At 39.3% G+C, this 15,555-nt stretch overlaps 2 protein-coding genes across 2 annotated transcripts in view; one reads left to right on the forward strand and one right to left on the reverse strand.

The window, feature by feature from the left end:
* Nucleotides 1-88: 88 nt before the first annotated feature.
* LOC103522240 (serine/threonine-protein phosphatase 2A activator-like) lies at nt 89-4,688 on the forward strand. The gene is made up of 7 exons (XM_026829887.1): nt 89-294; nt 745-962; nt 1,351-1,475; nt 1,541-1,650; nt 2,199-2,329; nt 2,682-2,721; nt 3,090-4,688. The coding sequence occupies exons 1-7, from the start codon at nt 115-117 to the stop codon at nt 3,384-3,386; spliced, it is 1,101 nt and encodes a 366-aa protein (XP_026685688.1). The 5' UTR covers nt 89-114; the 3' UTR covers nt 3,387-4,688.
* Nucleotides 4,689-5,295: 607 nt separating this feature from the next.
* LOC103522333 (dynein beta chain, ciliary-like) overlaps nt 5,296-15,555 on the reverse strand; it is a 73,747-nt gene continuing 63,487 nt past the window's right edge. Inside the window, exons 75-89 of the mRNA XM_026829949.1 lie at nt 15,221-15,425; nt 14,349-14,654; nt 13,612-13,782; nt 11,682-11,843; nt 11,274-11,392; nt 10,494-10,806; nt 10,178-10,361; nt 9,051-9,230; nt 8,748-8,930; nt 7,960-8,195; nt 7,482-7,664; nt 6,936-7,109; nt 6,403-6,551; nt 5,857-5,989; nt 5,296-5,589 (exon numbers count right to left, since the gene is read on the reverse strand). Coding sequence (XP_026685750.1) covers nt 5,428-5,589; nt 5,857-5,989; nt 6,403-6,551; nt 6,936-7,109; nt 7,482-7,664; nt 7,960-8,195; nt 8,748-8,930; nt 9,051-9,230; nt 10,178-10,361; nt 10,494-10,806; nt 11,274-11,392; nt 11,682-11,843; nt 13,612-13,782; nt 14,349-14,654; nt 15,221-15,425 — 2,860 coding nt within the window. The 3' untranslated portion in view covers nt 5,296-5,427. The remainder of the gene's footprint in view (nt 5,590-5,856; nt 5,990-6,402; nt 6,552-6,935; nt 7,110-7,481; nt 7,665-7,959; nt 8,196-8,747; nt 8,931-9,050; nt 9,231-10,177; nt 10,362-10,493; nt 10,807-11,273; nt 11,393-11,681; nt 11,844-13,611; nt 13,783-14,348; nt 14,655-15,220; nt 15,426-15,555) is intronic.

The raw sequence follows: 15,555 nt of genomic DNA on the forward strand, positions 1-15,555 counted from the left end.
GTATAATGTTGAAAATCACCAAAGGTTTACTACAATGTACCTACCTAATTGATTTTTGTGCTTAATTATGTCTGTATCCTACCTTCCTAGGAATACCAAGGATTTATTTTATCAATGAATGAAGCTGTGCGAGGCAAAGCTATAGACACCAGGCTGGAACCATCCAATAATGTAATGAGTGTATTTCAAATGCTAGAACACTTCAATAAACTTATTGACGAGACTCCACCAATTGATCAGCCACAGAGGTTTGGAAACAAAGCATTTGCACAGTGGTTGAACAAGATAGGTGAAGTAAGTATGACTGACTATGCTTGCCAGTGTTTTGTTCGAATACCAACAGAAGCATATACCTACATCCTCATATGTTCAAGTGATAATTTAACCACTGAATAGGGCTCCAGGGTTAGGCTGTCTGGCTGTGGGACATATGGAGCTGACCTGTGAACCCCTACTTAATCAGGCTAGCTAGCTGACAAAAGAAGATGTACCTACATGGATAAAAAAAAAGCCCAAATCCTTATGTTTGGTTGCACATCTAAAATTATGTTATTCAGGACAAATCACCTAAACCTGACTGAAGTCCATCACACCCCAGCATCAGCTAAACATTTACAACAATCAAGAGTTATGGTGGTAGATAATAGCATAGTACTTGAGGGATTACTGTCACGTATTGGTAATTTAAATTAGTAAAGGTCCATGAGTCTATGTGTATTAATAGCATATTTTTATTGTGTCCAGTGTGTTGAAACTGAACTACAGAAAGCTCTACCAGAGAAATTCCATGCTGCCATCCCCGAGATCAGTGTTTATTTGAAGGAATCATTTGGCAATAGCACCAGGATAGACTACGGCACAGGACATGAGATGGCGTTCTGTATGTTTCTTCTGTGCTTGTTCCGAATTGGTGCCTTTAGTATGAACGATAGGGTTGCTGTGGTTAACAGGATCTTTGTCAGGTGAGAGTTTACAATATAGCAAAATAAAAGAAATGGAAAATGTCTCCCACTTGCCTTATTTAATTTTTATTCATTCTGCTACTTCCTGGTGATTGGATTTATTGTAGCCATAAAAAGTGAATTGGGCAGCATCATATTGCTGCTCTAAAATTTAAGGGTAGTACTAAAGTTGGAAACATCCTATTCCTCCTATTTCCATTTTCATTTATTTACTGTGACTGGAACATGACTGACCTGCACTATGCTTAGTGGAATTGGTCTTTAGTAGAGCTTAACCCCTAATTCCAATTTTTTTCTCCCTCTTTTCCTTTTAGGCGCTTTAACTATGTGTTAAAACATGTTGTTCACGCCGGTCCTCCGGTCTAATTGTTGATCTCATGTATTTCAGATATTTAGACCTAGTTCGTCGACTCCAATGTGAATACAGAATGGAACCGGCCGGTAGTCACGGCGTTTGGAGTTTGGACGACTATCAGTTTGTACCTTTCATTTGGGGAAGCTCGCAATTGTTTGGTAGTATCTTGGACTCCATAAAGTGTTGATAATTTTTAACAACAAGAACATTTTTCCAATTTCAGCATTCAGTTCTAAAAACGCGGTGGGTCCTGATCATGTGTATGCAATACCTAAAAGACAAGTTTTGAAGGACAGTGATATGAAACAATGGGAAAACTCAGAAGCTTATCATGTAAGTAGGCATCATATACACCTGTATGTCTTCCAAAAAATATTAACTTATTTCTCATGCCTAGACAATAAGAAATATTCATAGAGATTCTGAGTAATTTAAATTAATGTTTGCTTGCTTTCCATGTCTGGATCATCTAAATGCCAATCAAATGATATTGAAAAAAAAAAAAAAAAAACATTGGGAAAAAATCAATGTTAAGGAAACCATTAAAAAATTGAAATTTCAATGATGATTGAAATCAAAACTGGTGCCATTATTGTTGAGCCCGAGAGCAAGGTATAGATGACCCAGCTGTTAGACTTATAGGTGTTGAGTTAGTGTGTATTGTTTTTAGGTCAAAAATCTAAAGGGTACCTACCCACATGAAGGTGAGCAAGTTGGATTTGAATTTCCATATTTTTTAAGAGTCTGTAAAACTAAATTGAGACATATGCCTATAGCCATAGCAATGTAATATCTTGCACAAATCATCTCACCTTTTTACAGGACAAAAAACATCTGATGTGAACACTCCAGTAGCAGCAAAGGACACTTAATATTTGGAGAACTCCTATCACTCCAAAGCCAAGAAATCCTTCTTCTGCATACACTTCATAGCCTTGTACTATGAACCAGAAATACGCCCAACTACCATACAGAATCACGAACGGGAATACAGTTCCATGGAGGTAGGCCGGTATCGTGCGATATAAGGAAACTCTCTGCACCAAGTCATCGATTTTCTCTGATTTCTTACCCATCTTGAGAACAAACTGAGATCATTCTCAAGACCCCTGAACTGAAAATTTATGATAAACCCTACTTATTTCATAATTCCAAGTAGAAAAGAATCCACATCACAGAAATCTTCAAAAAATTTCTCACGGCTCACGGGTTTGTTTTTTGTTTGTTTACATTTCACAAAATTACAGGAGTCCGTGGCTATGTTCACACACGTTCTTATCAGTAGCAGTTAGGGATGGGATATTCGACTCTTTTTGAATATTCGAATACCACGATTCGATTCTTTTCAAATATTCGACTCAAAGAATCGACTTGTTTCTAGCGTGCATTCAGTACATTATGAAGGTAAGAGAGAGACATACTACGGGATGGGCATGCTACGACACAGATCACATGCGTCTGATGTAGCAGTTGTTTCATTGCTACGAAATAAAATCGGAGCGAGGGGCGGTGAAACAGTCATCTTTTTTTTTTTTTTTTTTTTTTTGGAGAGCTTTCGTATTTTCCCCCAAGGGGTTTGATGTCACTGTATAGCTACGAATGTTGTCAGTAACGAGATTAACAGAGGTTGATTCTCAATACAACGTAATCTCCATACAAAGGGAAGAATCCTGTCTTCCTTTTCTCTTCGATTTCGGGACGATAAAACCTTAGCAGTTACTGTTCCCTCTATCAAACCTCTTCAAAAAACTCATGATCTTAATATTTCCCAGGTAAAGACCGGTCACTTTTCCGAGCACTCAAATCAGCTGTGGAACATCAGTGCCCTTCCGTCCTGGTCCAAAATCAACCAAGGGCTCCTCAAAATGTACAAGGGAGAGGTTTTGGCCAAGTTCCCCGTCATTCAACACGTCCTGTTTGGATCCCTGATCAAATTTGAGCCCCTCCAGCATGACATTAGAACCCCTGTTATGACCGCGCGACCTTTACCACCCAAGTTTACCTCTGAATTCACTAAGCCTCTGTGTGATGGAGACGTAACCAGTGCTAATACCTCTAGTCAATCCTAATGAGGTTAGATATTGTCTTTTATGTTGAACATTGTCTTTTACACTGTTTGTGTTGATATTACAACGTGACGTGTTATTTCAGTGCTATACTCGAAAATAATATGATCACATTTGAAAATCTATAATACACCAAAGAAAAAACTCAAGTTTTTGTTATTAACAATTTTCTAAAACTTTCTATTATATAATATTTATTTTCTAAAAAGGTAAAATATTGCCATCTTTGTTTGACTAGTATTAAAATGAATGTGACTAGAGAAATTAAAGAAAAGTGCCTGAACTACAGCTATTGAGATAAGGCACTTTGATTCTTACTAGGCACTTTAGGTCAACTGAATCAATAGTGGAAAAAGCTTCTTAAATAAGGCCAAAAAACTCCTTACTTCTAACATAATTTTAAGAATAAATTACCATGTTATTGCTAATTCTATTTTTGATTTGATCTAAATCCCTTTAAGAATGGGCTTTTCATTTCCCCCACCGTTCTTGGATTTACTTGGTCGGTTTTCCTTTGCTGTAGTAAGGTCGCGCCTTCTGAGCTGTATTGGAAACTATCTGAGTAAGCTCGTCATTACCTGTGGAGAAAGTAGATGAAATCCGGGCGTTAGGTGGTAAAACAAACTATAGAACAGTATTAAAACAAACTCGTTAATGGGTTAAAATCACGTCCCTAATAGGTACCTTCTAATATGACCACTTTGAGATTCAAACTTATTCCAATACTTAATGAGTTTTAATAATACTCAATGATTTACCATTTTCTCAAACATGGGGTTTCAAATATTGTACTGTAGGTAGGAATTTCAATTGTGTTAAGGTCTATTCGAGCTTAACAATTAGTCAAAAATGTTCCCCGATAATTTACCACAATAATTTTTATGACTAGACATAGACATGGACTCGAACCACCAACCTCTAGATCCGAAATCTACTGCGCTACACACTACATCCCTGAGTTTGATATTGGTACTACGTATGGCTACTGTACACTATTAAACTATTATATATCTGTAATGCACAAAGGTACATAATTAATTACTTTTTTTTTTTCTTCTTTTAGATAAATTCTTTTAATTGCATTCATGAGAAATTCAAATAATGACATCTGTACAAACTTCAACATATGATACTAATGATACTATTCTTAATTGATTACCTATTCACTTACCTTGTATTCATCTGCCTTGGTGCCCATGCTATGTACTCATATTATGTTACAGTATACTATGTACATCGCAATGTTGTCTATGTACAAATATGTAAATAGAAATCATACTTCTTATTATTATTATTAACAAGAAATTCAATTAATGTTCTCACTCTCATTCCTTTTCTCTTACTCAAAATAGGTAGGTACATACATAGTTACATACTAAAAAAAAAAAAAAAAAAAAAAAAAATTTTTAAAGAGGGGGTAGGGCCCGACAAGTTTTTTTTTCATTTAAAAAAAAAAAAAAAAAAAAACAATTTACAATGGAAGTGTAGGGCCTGACAAGTTTCATTTCAGTTATTTACATCAGTATTCAATTTTCCGAGATATAATACATACATTCGTTTTCTTTGTACAATTTTGTGAAGGGGAAAAATATAAGAATTGGTGGGGAAAACAGTATGGAGAAGAATATCATCCTAATTTTCCTAAAGATAAATACAAGGGGGGGGGGAGAGAAGAATTTCCTACCAATATCTATGTACACAAATCAAAAAATACAAGAGAGAACCCAACATGTCTAGTATAGGTTGTTTGGTAACAAAGATGAGATCGAACCCAACATGTTCCTGCTCGAGAGGACAGTACTCGACCACCGTGATAAATATATGTTTCTAGCAAAGTGTACTAGTATAGGGAGAAGAGCGAAAAGAAACTAAAGAAAAAACTGTCGCAAAGCTCAGAGCTGACTAGAAAAGGTTAAATATTTGACTAGAAAGTTGCGATTATATTTAATCAATTCGACTAAGGAAATAACAAAATATTGAATCTGACTAGAAAACTATAAATTTTTAGAAAAGAAAACATAAAAGCGGCCGATAAGAATAAGACTCAAGTACACAAAAGTAGGGCAACTCCGGCCATTGTCCATTTTGCCGGTTTCTCCTTGGTCTTGAGATTGAATGTCCAGACGTAGTTGGGACCGCGCTGTCGTGTTTTGTACACCGGACATTCGTACATGTTCCGAAGATCTTGCTTATCCTGTGTGATAGCCTGGAAGAAGCATTGGCTACTATAGTTTTCAAATTAAATCATGAATTCTTTGTGGTAAAGCAGAGAGCTTTTTCACAACTTTTGCGAGAACCACAGCATTTACTAAGTACCTCCTTTACTATTAATTCTCATTCATCATCAATCTTTTTACACTGGTAATGTCGGTACTCTATTAAAGTAGCTCCTCTCTTGTCCTCACGAGGCTGAGTGCACCTTGATATATGCACCTACGAGTACCTAAGTATGTAATTTTTAATTTTCTTTTACCTTGATATAAATGACGGGCATCATAGGGAACAATTCCTTGAGCTTGGCATCTGATATTACACCCAGGGCAATGTCCCAGCGAGCTCCCTCCATGTATAAACCATTCACATAGGCTCCATCTCGTGGTGCTTGACTAAAATAAATAGAATAGAATATACTTTGGTTATCCTGCTGGGATAGGACTGAAAAGTCCCTTTGATCTCGCAGTCTAAACAATTTTGGTTCGGGAATACTTACTACGTAGCCATCACAGACCGCGAGGGTCCTTGGCTTCAGCCACCATGTTTCTCCACACTTCTGTCCTGTGCTGTTTCTTGCCATTGCCTAATGTTTTATTTATTCAAATACAATCACAAGCATCTTGCCTCTTTATTTAAACAGTAACAAATGACAGTAAAGTAGGTACAAAAAGGACAGAAAAATGGGGACTAAAGAATTAACTAGAATTTGGAAGTAAAGGGGTGTGTGAAAATATAATAGCTAGGAACATCGAAAAAACTCAATGTTTTGCTTCGGGAATGATAAAAATAAAACCTAAGGACTTACGTGAAATCTTCACGCTGTTTCTTAGTGACGTCACACTGCAGGCACATTTTATCCAGAGGCCATTCGTTCTTCCTAGCAGTACTTTGCATGATAGCAGTGAGGAATGACTGGGGGTTGAAGAAACCCGCTAACCACACCGAAGATGGAAGCTGGGAAGTAGAATATAACGTGGTGTAATATAAAATACAATGAGATCAGTGTAAAGTATAATAATAAAATAATGACAATATAATTGTGTAATAATAGATCAGTCTCTTCTTAGCAGTACTTTGCATGATATCTGTGAGGAATGACTGCGGGTTGAAGAACCCTGAAGAAGAAATTTTAGAGAGATAGCTTGAAAAGAGGGGAAAAAAGGCTCAATGGCCTAATTTTGGAACATCTTGAAGGAATTTTCTACCGAATTAATCAAATATATCTATCAGATATCTGTATCTTATCGTCTTTTTATTTTTCACGCACTTACTTAGTGCTTCGTTTACTTCTTTCTTTCTCCCTTTTTCTGCCTCTCTCTCTCCCTCCCTCCCTCTTACCTGGAAATCCCCGACCCAATTCTCTAGTTCCTTCAGTCTCAACATAAGATCTGCAAACCATCCCCCCAGTCCTAACATAGAGGGGTAGGCTCTCTTCTCCCAGCTAGGAGGGACGGTGTCCATGAAGATAGAGTACTCCAGGGCCTCCATGTCGGTGGTAATGGTTAGTTCACCCTGCGAGGAGGGAAGAAAATATGCATTAAGCTGTGTCCACACATTGTCGAACGGCCGTCGATCGACTAAGAAAATACCTTTACAATTATTGGAATATCTACGTAAAACTTAGGTGTGACGTTATTCTGGCAACAAATATTGGCTTAAAGGCCAATGAAATTGAAGTTGAACCTAATGAAAGCCGTTAATGAACTTTTAATTAGCTAATGACTAATTTTACAAATGGGTACAAATCTTCTATGGGGTCCGCGAAGATCTTATGGGGCACAAAAATTAAGAAGCAAATTTCCTATGAATAGGAGATATTAGAACAAATAATTGAGTGAAAAGGTGGAAAAAATTAAACAAGAAACAGATAGAAAGAAAATCTACCTTGAGACCCAGGTTGAGTTCCTTCAGGGATCTCTTGATTTCAGACATGAGTATATTCATCCGTTCACACTCCTGGAATGCCACAATAATGTACGGTGTTCTATCTTCTACTCTGCCCATCATGTCTTTGATGTTGAACGCATCGGGACACTTGTCTAGAATCTCATCCAACACTTGACGCACCTTGAGGGAGAGAAAGAGGGAGGAGTTAGTTTTTCTGCTGAAATGGGAGATTATTTTCGTGGGAAAATGACCCAATGGCCAAGTTGGGCTTTTTGTGTAAGTGAGATAGAAGTACCCCTACACTAGAATAGAATAGAATACCAATACCTTGCTTATCCTGCTAGGATAGGACTGAAAAGTCCCTTTACCCCCGCAGTCTAACCAAGGTCTCGTATATTTTGACATATTATGGAGAATATATTGTATTACAATTAGAGTAACTGAACTAGGGGGGAAAGGACAAACCCCTACTCACCTTTTCTTCTCTAGTAACTCCACTACCCTGAGCGGCCGCAGTGTCCCGGGGCTGCAGCTCGAATATAATCTTGAACACATTCTCTGCCTGTGTGGTGAGGAATCCTATCTCCGCGTTAGGATGAAGTCCATACAGGATAGGCGACTCGGGCGGCAGGCTCTCATCTATGTAGGTGTGATAGCCCTGGTAGTCCTGGTTGGGGGGCGCGGGGAACCCGGGGGCTAGCTTGGTCTCGCCTGGAAATATGAAAGTATCGAACAGTTGATATACTTAGGAGCCTCTGTGGCCGAGTGGTGTTCTATTCCTGGCAGAGATGTGAAGAAACTCCATACAAATAGATCGATGAGATCATTTTTTTTACAGCAACCTCCGTGCCCGAATGAGTATCACATTAGGCTTGTACGACGGAGTTCCCGGGTTCTATTCCCAGTGGTATCATCTTTTTTTTCGGCTCTGTGCTTGAAGTTCGGGGTGCACTCAGCCTCGTGAAAACAATTGAGTAGCGACCTTTGGCAGCATTATCAGTGTAAAGAGGTAAAAATCAGTTTGTCATTAATTTTTATTCAAGGGAAATAAAAATACCTAGCCTCTGGAAAATCCTTTGTAAGATCGGCACATTGCATACTGATTTCCACGGCTTCCATACAAAACGAAAAATAAATCATATAAACGGCGTTGACTCAGTATAATTAAGTAAGTACCTACCCTACTAAGATATAGGTTAAAACCCCAACCAGAGTACCATCAGAATCAATTAACAACTAGGGCTGAAAGTGAGGAGGCTCTACCTTCCAACAGTTCCGGATTCATGTATTCTTCCAGATAGGTACGGCATAATCTCCTGTCCCAATCGTCAGTGATATGACCTCCATACATGATTTCACCGAACAGGTATCTCAGATCTTCCCAGGGAACATTGTTATTGGCCTCGAGGTAGTTGTACAACACTAGGGAGCTGATAGTGAGGTCACCTGAAAATGGACATTCCAGTCGATGTCAAAAGACTTATTGTAAAAGCATCTTGGAATTAGAACGTCCAAAAAATATTCCTAGCAAGCCTGACATTATTTAAGGATTCAAGACACACTTACCGACATTGAAAGGATAACTCCTATTCCATCCTTGAGGTCCGAACTTTCTTCTCTCTGCGACCACAGCGTGGAAATAACACAGAGCAAACAGAATGGATTTGTATTCTGCTTCCTTAGAACACATCTCCAGGTCTTCTTGAGTGAAATTGTCCAGCGCTTTGTGTAGATTAGCTTGCATACCTGTGGGAATAGGGCATTAGGGTAAGTAGGAAAGATTTGAATTTTCTCACCTTCGAACATAAAGGAAGGAATTTTAATTGTGTTAAGCATAAATGCTTGTCACAAATGTCGTTCCCCGCTTAATGCACTACGCTAAATTTTTTGACTTGACTTGGACTCGAACCACCAACCTCCAGATACGAAGTCCACCACGCTAACCACTGCATAACTGAACATAATATCTCTAATGAATTTTCGAATTTATTGTTTAGAAGGATAAATGAATAATTTAGATTTAAAAGTTTCCTTATTTTCTATTGGAAACCCCTTAGTGTACTCAGTTAGGTCAGACCTTACAAGTTGGATTATCTAGGTGTGATATAAATCGAGGATTGAAAACTAAGAAGAGGTTCTCAGCTTTAAATTTAGCCTTCATTCGGCGACAAGCTACCTGAGGATCGAATTATACAACTAACAAAGCTCGATCTAGAAGTGAATATAATCTCGAACTAATATTTATATTATTATTATTATTATGATTATTATTATTATTATTATTATTATTATTATTATTATTATTTTAATTATTATTATTATTTTAACATTTATCCTTTAAATCACTACATGAGTTATACAACGAAACCAGACCAAATCACTAAGCAGCCCAAGGCACGTGTTTCGTCCTTATTTGGACTCATCAGTTGGACATATTTTATCTTATACTTTCTTGTTTCAAGAGGTGTGATAGAGGGACCTAACTGCAACTGCTAGGGTCTTATCAACCCGAAATCGAAGAGAGAAGCAAAACAGGATAGGAGAAAGCCAGTCTTTACGAGAACAAACATTATCCTTTCAGGATAAAATCCGCCCCGGGCGGGAATCGAACCCGCGGCTCAGCGCTTGTAAGACAGACGCGCTACCAACCAAGCTAACTAGACTGGCCGTTATACTTATTATATTATAATCACCAGTAGGAGGTTCATTGGTTATCTTGATAGAGGAGTCCAGAACACCCTGAGGTATAATATGATACTCTGGATCACTAGCAGGTTCAGCACTGATGAATAGACGATAGTTCTTGTGTGGTTTCTCAAATGAGGCCTCCATCTTCTTATCGAGAGTAGGGAGCCAGTTCTTCACCAGATGTACGTTCTGGAATGTAGAAAAATATTAAGAGGCCGGTAAGTCCCTTTACCCTAGCAGTCTAAACAAGGCCTCATGTATTTTATGGGATTAATAACAAAACATAATAGAAAAAGGTAAAGTTGAGAGTGATATACATACCTGTAAGATGGCCCAATGTCCCTTGGTCGAGGCGATCTGAATAGTTTCCTCGGCAATCACCTCCTGTCCTTGCCCCAGGGACACGTTGTGCAGATTCCTCAGGTCGGTGGTGAAGCCCATCTTGCGCCCTACCGCCTCTACATCACGGGTAGGATCCACACCGGGCGATAGAATGAAGAATATGGGCGTTGTGGAGCTAGACTCACGATAGGACTGCTCAAATTCGATAGCGCGAGCGTTTACGTACCGGTCTCCCATCTTTTCCTCGACGAAGGAGCGGACAGCGTAGGTCATGCGGTCTGGCCGAAGACACCTGGAGTTAGGAGGGAGGGTTTGTTAGAGGTTTAACGTCATAATAGTAGAACTGCTATTGTTCTAAGTGATGGTTTCACCCTCCATACGACAACAAAGTTACCGGCCTCTTAATATTAATGCACGCGATTACCCGGAATACACAAATAAGGAATTTTTATAGTGTTAAGCATAAATGCGTCTCACAAATGTCGTTCCTCGCCACATAATAATGGAGCTCTAAGGGTTAGGTGGTAGAAAACGCCTCCGGCGTTAACCTCGCCTAGTGGTTACCTTCCACGTAATGGAGCTCTAAGGGTTAGGTGGTAGAGAACGCCTCCGGCGTTAACCTCACCTAGTGGTTACCTTCCACTCAAGAGTCCATTATTATTATTATTTATTACACCACTGAGGTTTATGAATGTTGGCTGCTGACCAGGCAGACTGAGGCAGCTGAATAAATAGGAGAGGTCTAACTATCTATCTCACCTCATAATACATAGTCTCTGCAGGGCCGACTTATTCTTCCACTCCTGGGGTAGCTTGTCCTTTTCTGGTGTTTCTCCCTCGATGTATTTCTTCCAACGCTTCGCCGCTGCCTCGATGTCCTGGATAACATAAAAAAAGATTGACGTCAAAATCAATCAGTATGACAAGATTGATTTTATTAAAATACTCGAAATAAGATGAGAGAGATTACCTACTTTTTTAAAAAAATATCAGCATATAACAGAAAAGTTAGTCTAAGACAGAGGATATCTCAGAAAGCTCCAAGGGCCGCTCTAAAAGTGCTAGCCAATTGGAAAACCCTGGCTTTGGAGATACAGGATCTCGAAACCCAAATCCTCGGAAAATTAAGGATATTCGGGCAATGTGAAAGGGATAGATTTTCCTTACCTTATCCAGATTCTTGAACTCCTCTAGGTTGGACAAGGCGCGGACTCCACCCCACAGAGTATTAGTGAGGAAATCCACAGGGCTGGACACACCAGGCTGGAATGGAAACCGGAGCAGAAAGTCCAACTCCTCACGAGCTATCTCTTTCTTCATCATGGAAATCTGAAACCAAAGCCAAAGGAAACGGTCAGAAGGTCCTCGGTTCGATTCCCAGAGACATAAAAAGCACTCTAATTTCAATTTCAAACACATATTACTTGCTTGAAATACAGGTCCCGGGTTCGAATCCCACCATCGACACAAATTTGTACTCGTTTTTCGATTGCAAATATTTCAACGGGTTACTTTCTGGTGTTCCCTCAGCACATTCCTCTGCTTGATTCTGACAGAACAATTTCTCTTTCACCGCGGCGTCGAATTTATCCGTCAACTCTTGTAGAGTAGCTTCCAGAGACTGGGGAGGAAATAAAACAGAATATAACTCAGCTAACTTCGGATAAAAACGGAGCGGAGAGCATAGAATATCAGGCCCGTCGCACATTGGAAACGTAGCCTGAAAAACCAAACTATGAAAATGATAGAAAGTTGGAAGCGACTTAGTTTCCAATCAGCGACAGGCCTAAGTATGTAGCGGGAAGTGACAAATTCAAATCGCATAGAACTGTGAGTATAAAGCTCATATTTCCTCCAACTTAGAGGCAGGAAACTGGCAATATATCCATGACCGCTGCGCTGCAGAGTTTTAAGCTGCATAGCGTGAGATTGTAAAGATAAATGAGTATCTGTTAACTTTAGTTGCACTTATAGGATAGGACTTGGACATTATCCTTTTAAACTTCCAAGTTCTCCTTTCAACACTGAATCCAAATTGACAATACCGCTCCAAGTAACTTATCCCCGGGAGCCTTACCGCAATTTTGGCCTTGAGTTCGGCAAGTTTCTGGGACCAGGCCCGTCGCACATTGAAAGCGTAGCCTGAAAAACCAAACTATGAAAATGATGGTAAGTTGGAAGCGACTTAGTTTCCAATCAGCGACAGGCCTAAAGTATGTAGCGGGAAGTGACAAATTCAAATCGCATAGAACTGTGAGTATAAAGCTCATATTTCCTCCAACTTAGAAGCAGGAAACTGGCAATATATCCATGAGCGCTGCGCTGTCGGCCCGTCGCGCATTGGAAACGTAGCCTGAAAAACCAAACTATGAAAATGATAGAAAGTTGGAAGCGACTTAGTTTCCAATCAGCGACAGGCCTAAAGTATGTAGCGGGAAGTGACAAATTCAAATCACATAGAACTGAGTATAAAGCTCATATTTCCTCCAACTTAGAGGCAGGAAACTGGCAATATATCCATGACCGCTGCGCTGCAGAGTTTTAAGCTGCATTGTAATCTATAATTATTGATGCAAATAAACAAATTACAAATTACAATTACAATAGCGTGAGATTGTAAAGATATATGAGTATCTGTCAACTTTAGTTGCACTTATAGGATAAGACTTGGACATTATCCTTTTAAACTTCCAAGTTCTCCTTTCAACACCGAATCCAAATTGACAATACCGCTCCAAGTAACTTATCCCCGGGAGCCTTACCGCAATTTTGGCCTTGAGTTCGGCAAGTTTCTGGGACGCAGCCGCCAGTTCTGCATTAGCTGCGGCCAAAGCTTTTCTCTTGGGCTCTACAAATGTCCACACGTTGTAGAACGTGATAATGTTGATCACCCATGCACAGAGACCTGTGGAATATAATAGAAAAATAGAATAGACCTTTTTTATCCTGCTGGGATAGGACTGAAAAGTCCCTTTAAATAAGTGCATAAGGTCTTAAAAAAAAAAAAAAAAAAAAAAAAAAAAAAAACTCTTCTCGCTCATCTGATGATGTCATGAATACTTTACCTTAATGGTCATTTATGCCACGAATACTTTACCTGAATAGTCATCTGTGCCATGAATATCAACTTGTCTCTCTCAAACAATCCTCTGCTTGTGTATTGGAAGGTCATAAATGTAATGCTTTCCACCAGATTAGCCACTCTGCCTTTGAGATTATCGGACTTCTTGGCTTTGGTCATAGCGTTATGGAACACTACAGTGAATGCCTGGGAAACAAAACAAACACCACCATATTAGACCGAGGAAAAGGAAATACACGAACCAAGTCGAAAATTTTTGGAAGAAAAAAGAAAGTCTGTCTGTGCTTTTTTTCGCTCATTTTTACTTTCCTTATTTTTCTTTTTTTTTCCAACTTTTTTTAGGTTTTATAGAGCCAACTACAACGGAAGTCTTATCGTCCCAAAATCGAAGAGAGAAGCTAGCCGTTCCGAGAACGAACCTTATCCGCTCCGGGCGAGCCCATGGCTTCGGCCGAGCGCTTACAACGCAGGTGTAGCTCGATAAAAAAGCAACCTGGGTCACATGGACACATTTACATCTAATAATGAAACATGACTTTTGTTTCAAGTTCTGGAACTACTTACGTCCGGGGCTATAAACTATAAAGTAAGTTTAAACTAGGTTTAAGTTTAAATCTCGGATTTTAAGCCAATCTGATGGGCTTTTATAACCAATCAGATTGCTCAATCCGAGAGTTAAAATTAAACAGAGTTTAAACTCACTTTGTGGCCCTGGCCCTAAATAACAAATTTGTACCTCTGGAACTACTTACCTTGAGTGAGAACTGATAGATGGGATTAATCTTGAACAGTTCATTCATAATGAAGTAGATCACCGAGGCTCTCTCAGCCGCAGGTCTATACTGTTCTCGAGCCTCATCTATTTTCTTGGCCGTCTTCTTGCCTTCTTTCACTTTGATTTCGATCTCCTTTGCCGTCTTTTTGGACTTCTCCAAGTTAAGCACAAGGTTCTTGTCGCTGAGGACGTCACCACCGGATGAAGACAGGCGCATGAGAAGGTCGTCTTCTAGACCTTTCAGAGTGATCTTAAACAAGTTCTGTTCCTTGGTCAGGTTAGCCTGAGGGGGAATGAGGGAATTGGTGAAGTAGGAATCATCTTTCCAGTAAGAAAATTGGTGAGTTATATGTACGTATGACAAGTTACAAAGAAAGTACCCTTGCTTTAAAAGGAGTGTCGATGGGTTCGATTTTCGGAGGTGTCGGAGTTTTTCGACTCTGTGTTTGGAGTTCGGGGTGTACTCAGCCTCGTGAGAACAATTTAACTGACTAGCGACCAGTGACAGCATTACCAATGTAAAAAGATTATTGAAATATGGAAATTGATTGCACAGGAGGCACTTAGTAATGCTGTGATACCCACAAAAGTTGTGAAAAGGATCCCCTATTTGTGTTAAAATAAATTCACGATACTCTTTTCTTTACTATTCTTCATACACTATTAGGAACATCCTTCATCTTTCCAGTAAGAAAACAAGATTACTTTCATTTACACTTTAGTAGTTTGCCTGGAGCATTTTTCTACCCAGGTGTCACCCATCCTTTGGGGCAGTTGGCCCTACATCTGAGCCTCAGAGTGGCCTTTCTGTGTATAGAGTTAAGCTTAAAGAGATGAGTAGATATTCACCTTGAGTAATTCCAGATCAGGGCGTTCAAACTTGACCACCTCAGCTAACAGTTGATCCTCAAGTCCATCCCTGGTCACAGTAAAGTTGATGAGTGTAGTCTGCGCCTGCATCTCTGGCTTGTAGTGAGGGTTAGCCAGCTTGGTGTGCAGAATTAGCTTGAAGTTTGGATTGTAGTCGATTTCCTTCTCTCCAATTTTGACCACCCTGTAAGAATAGAATATATCTTGTTTATCCTGCTCGAATGACACTTAAAAGTCCTTTTACCCCAGCAGTTTAAACAAAGTCTCATATATTTTATGGGTATACTAACATAGTACATAATACATTAAATGTT

The sequence above is a fragment of the Diaphorina citri genome, unplaced genomic scaffold, assembly GCF_000475195.1.
Source record: "Diaphorina citri unplaced genomic scaffold, Diaci psyllid genome assembly version 1.1 scaffold4, whole genome shotgun sequence".
Lineage (NCBI taxonomy): Eukaryota > Metazoa > Arthropoda > Insecta > Hemiptera > Psyllidae > Diaphorina > Diaphorina citri.

Excerpts from the sequence above, each read along its gene's own strand:
- LOC103522240 (XM_026829887.1), top strand. The coding sequence starts at position 115 with ATGAATGAAGCTGTGCGAGGCAAAGCTATAGACACCAGGCTGGAACCA. Across the intron at positions 295-744 it reads GGTTGAACAAGATAGGTGAA|TGTGTTGAAACTGAACTACA; the intron begins GTAAGTATGACT and ends TATTGTGTCCAG. Across the intron at positions 1,651-2,198 it reads AAAACTCAGAAGCTTATCAT|AACTCCTATCACTCCAAAGC; the intron begins GTAAGTAGGCAT and ends TAATATTTGGAG.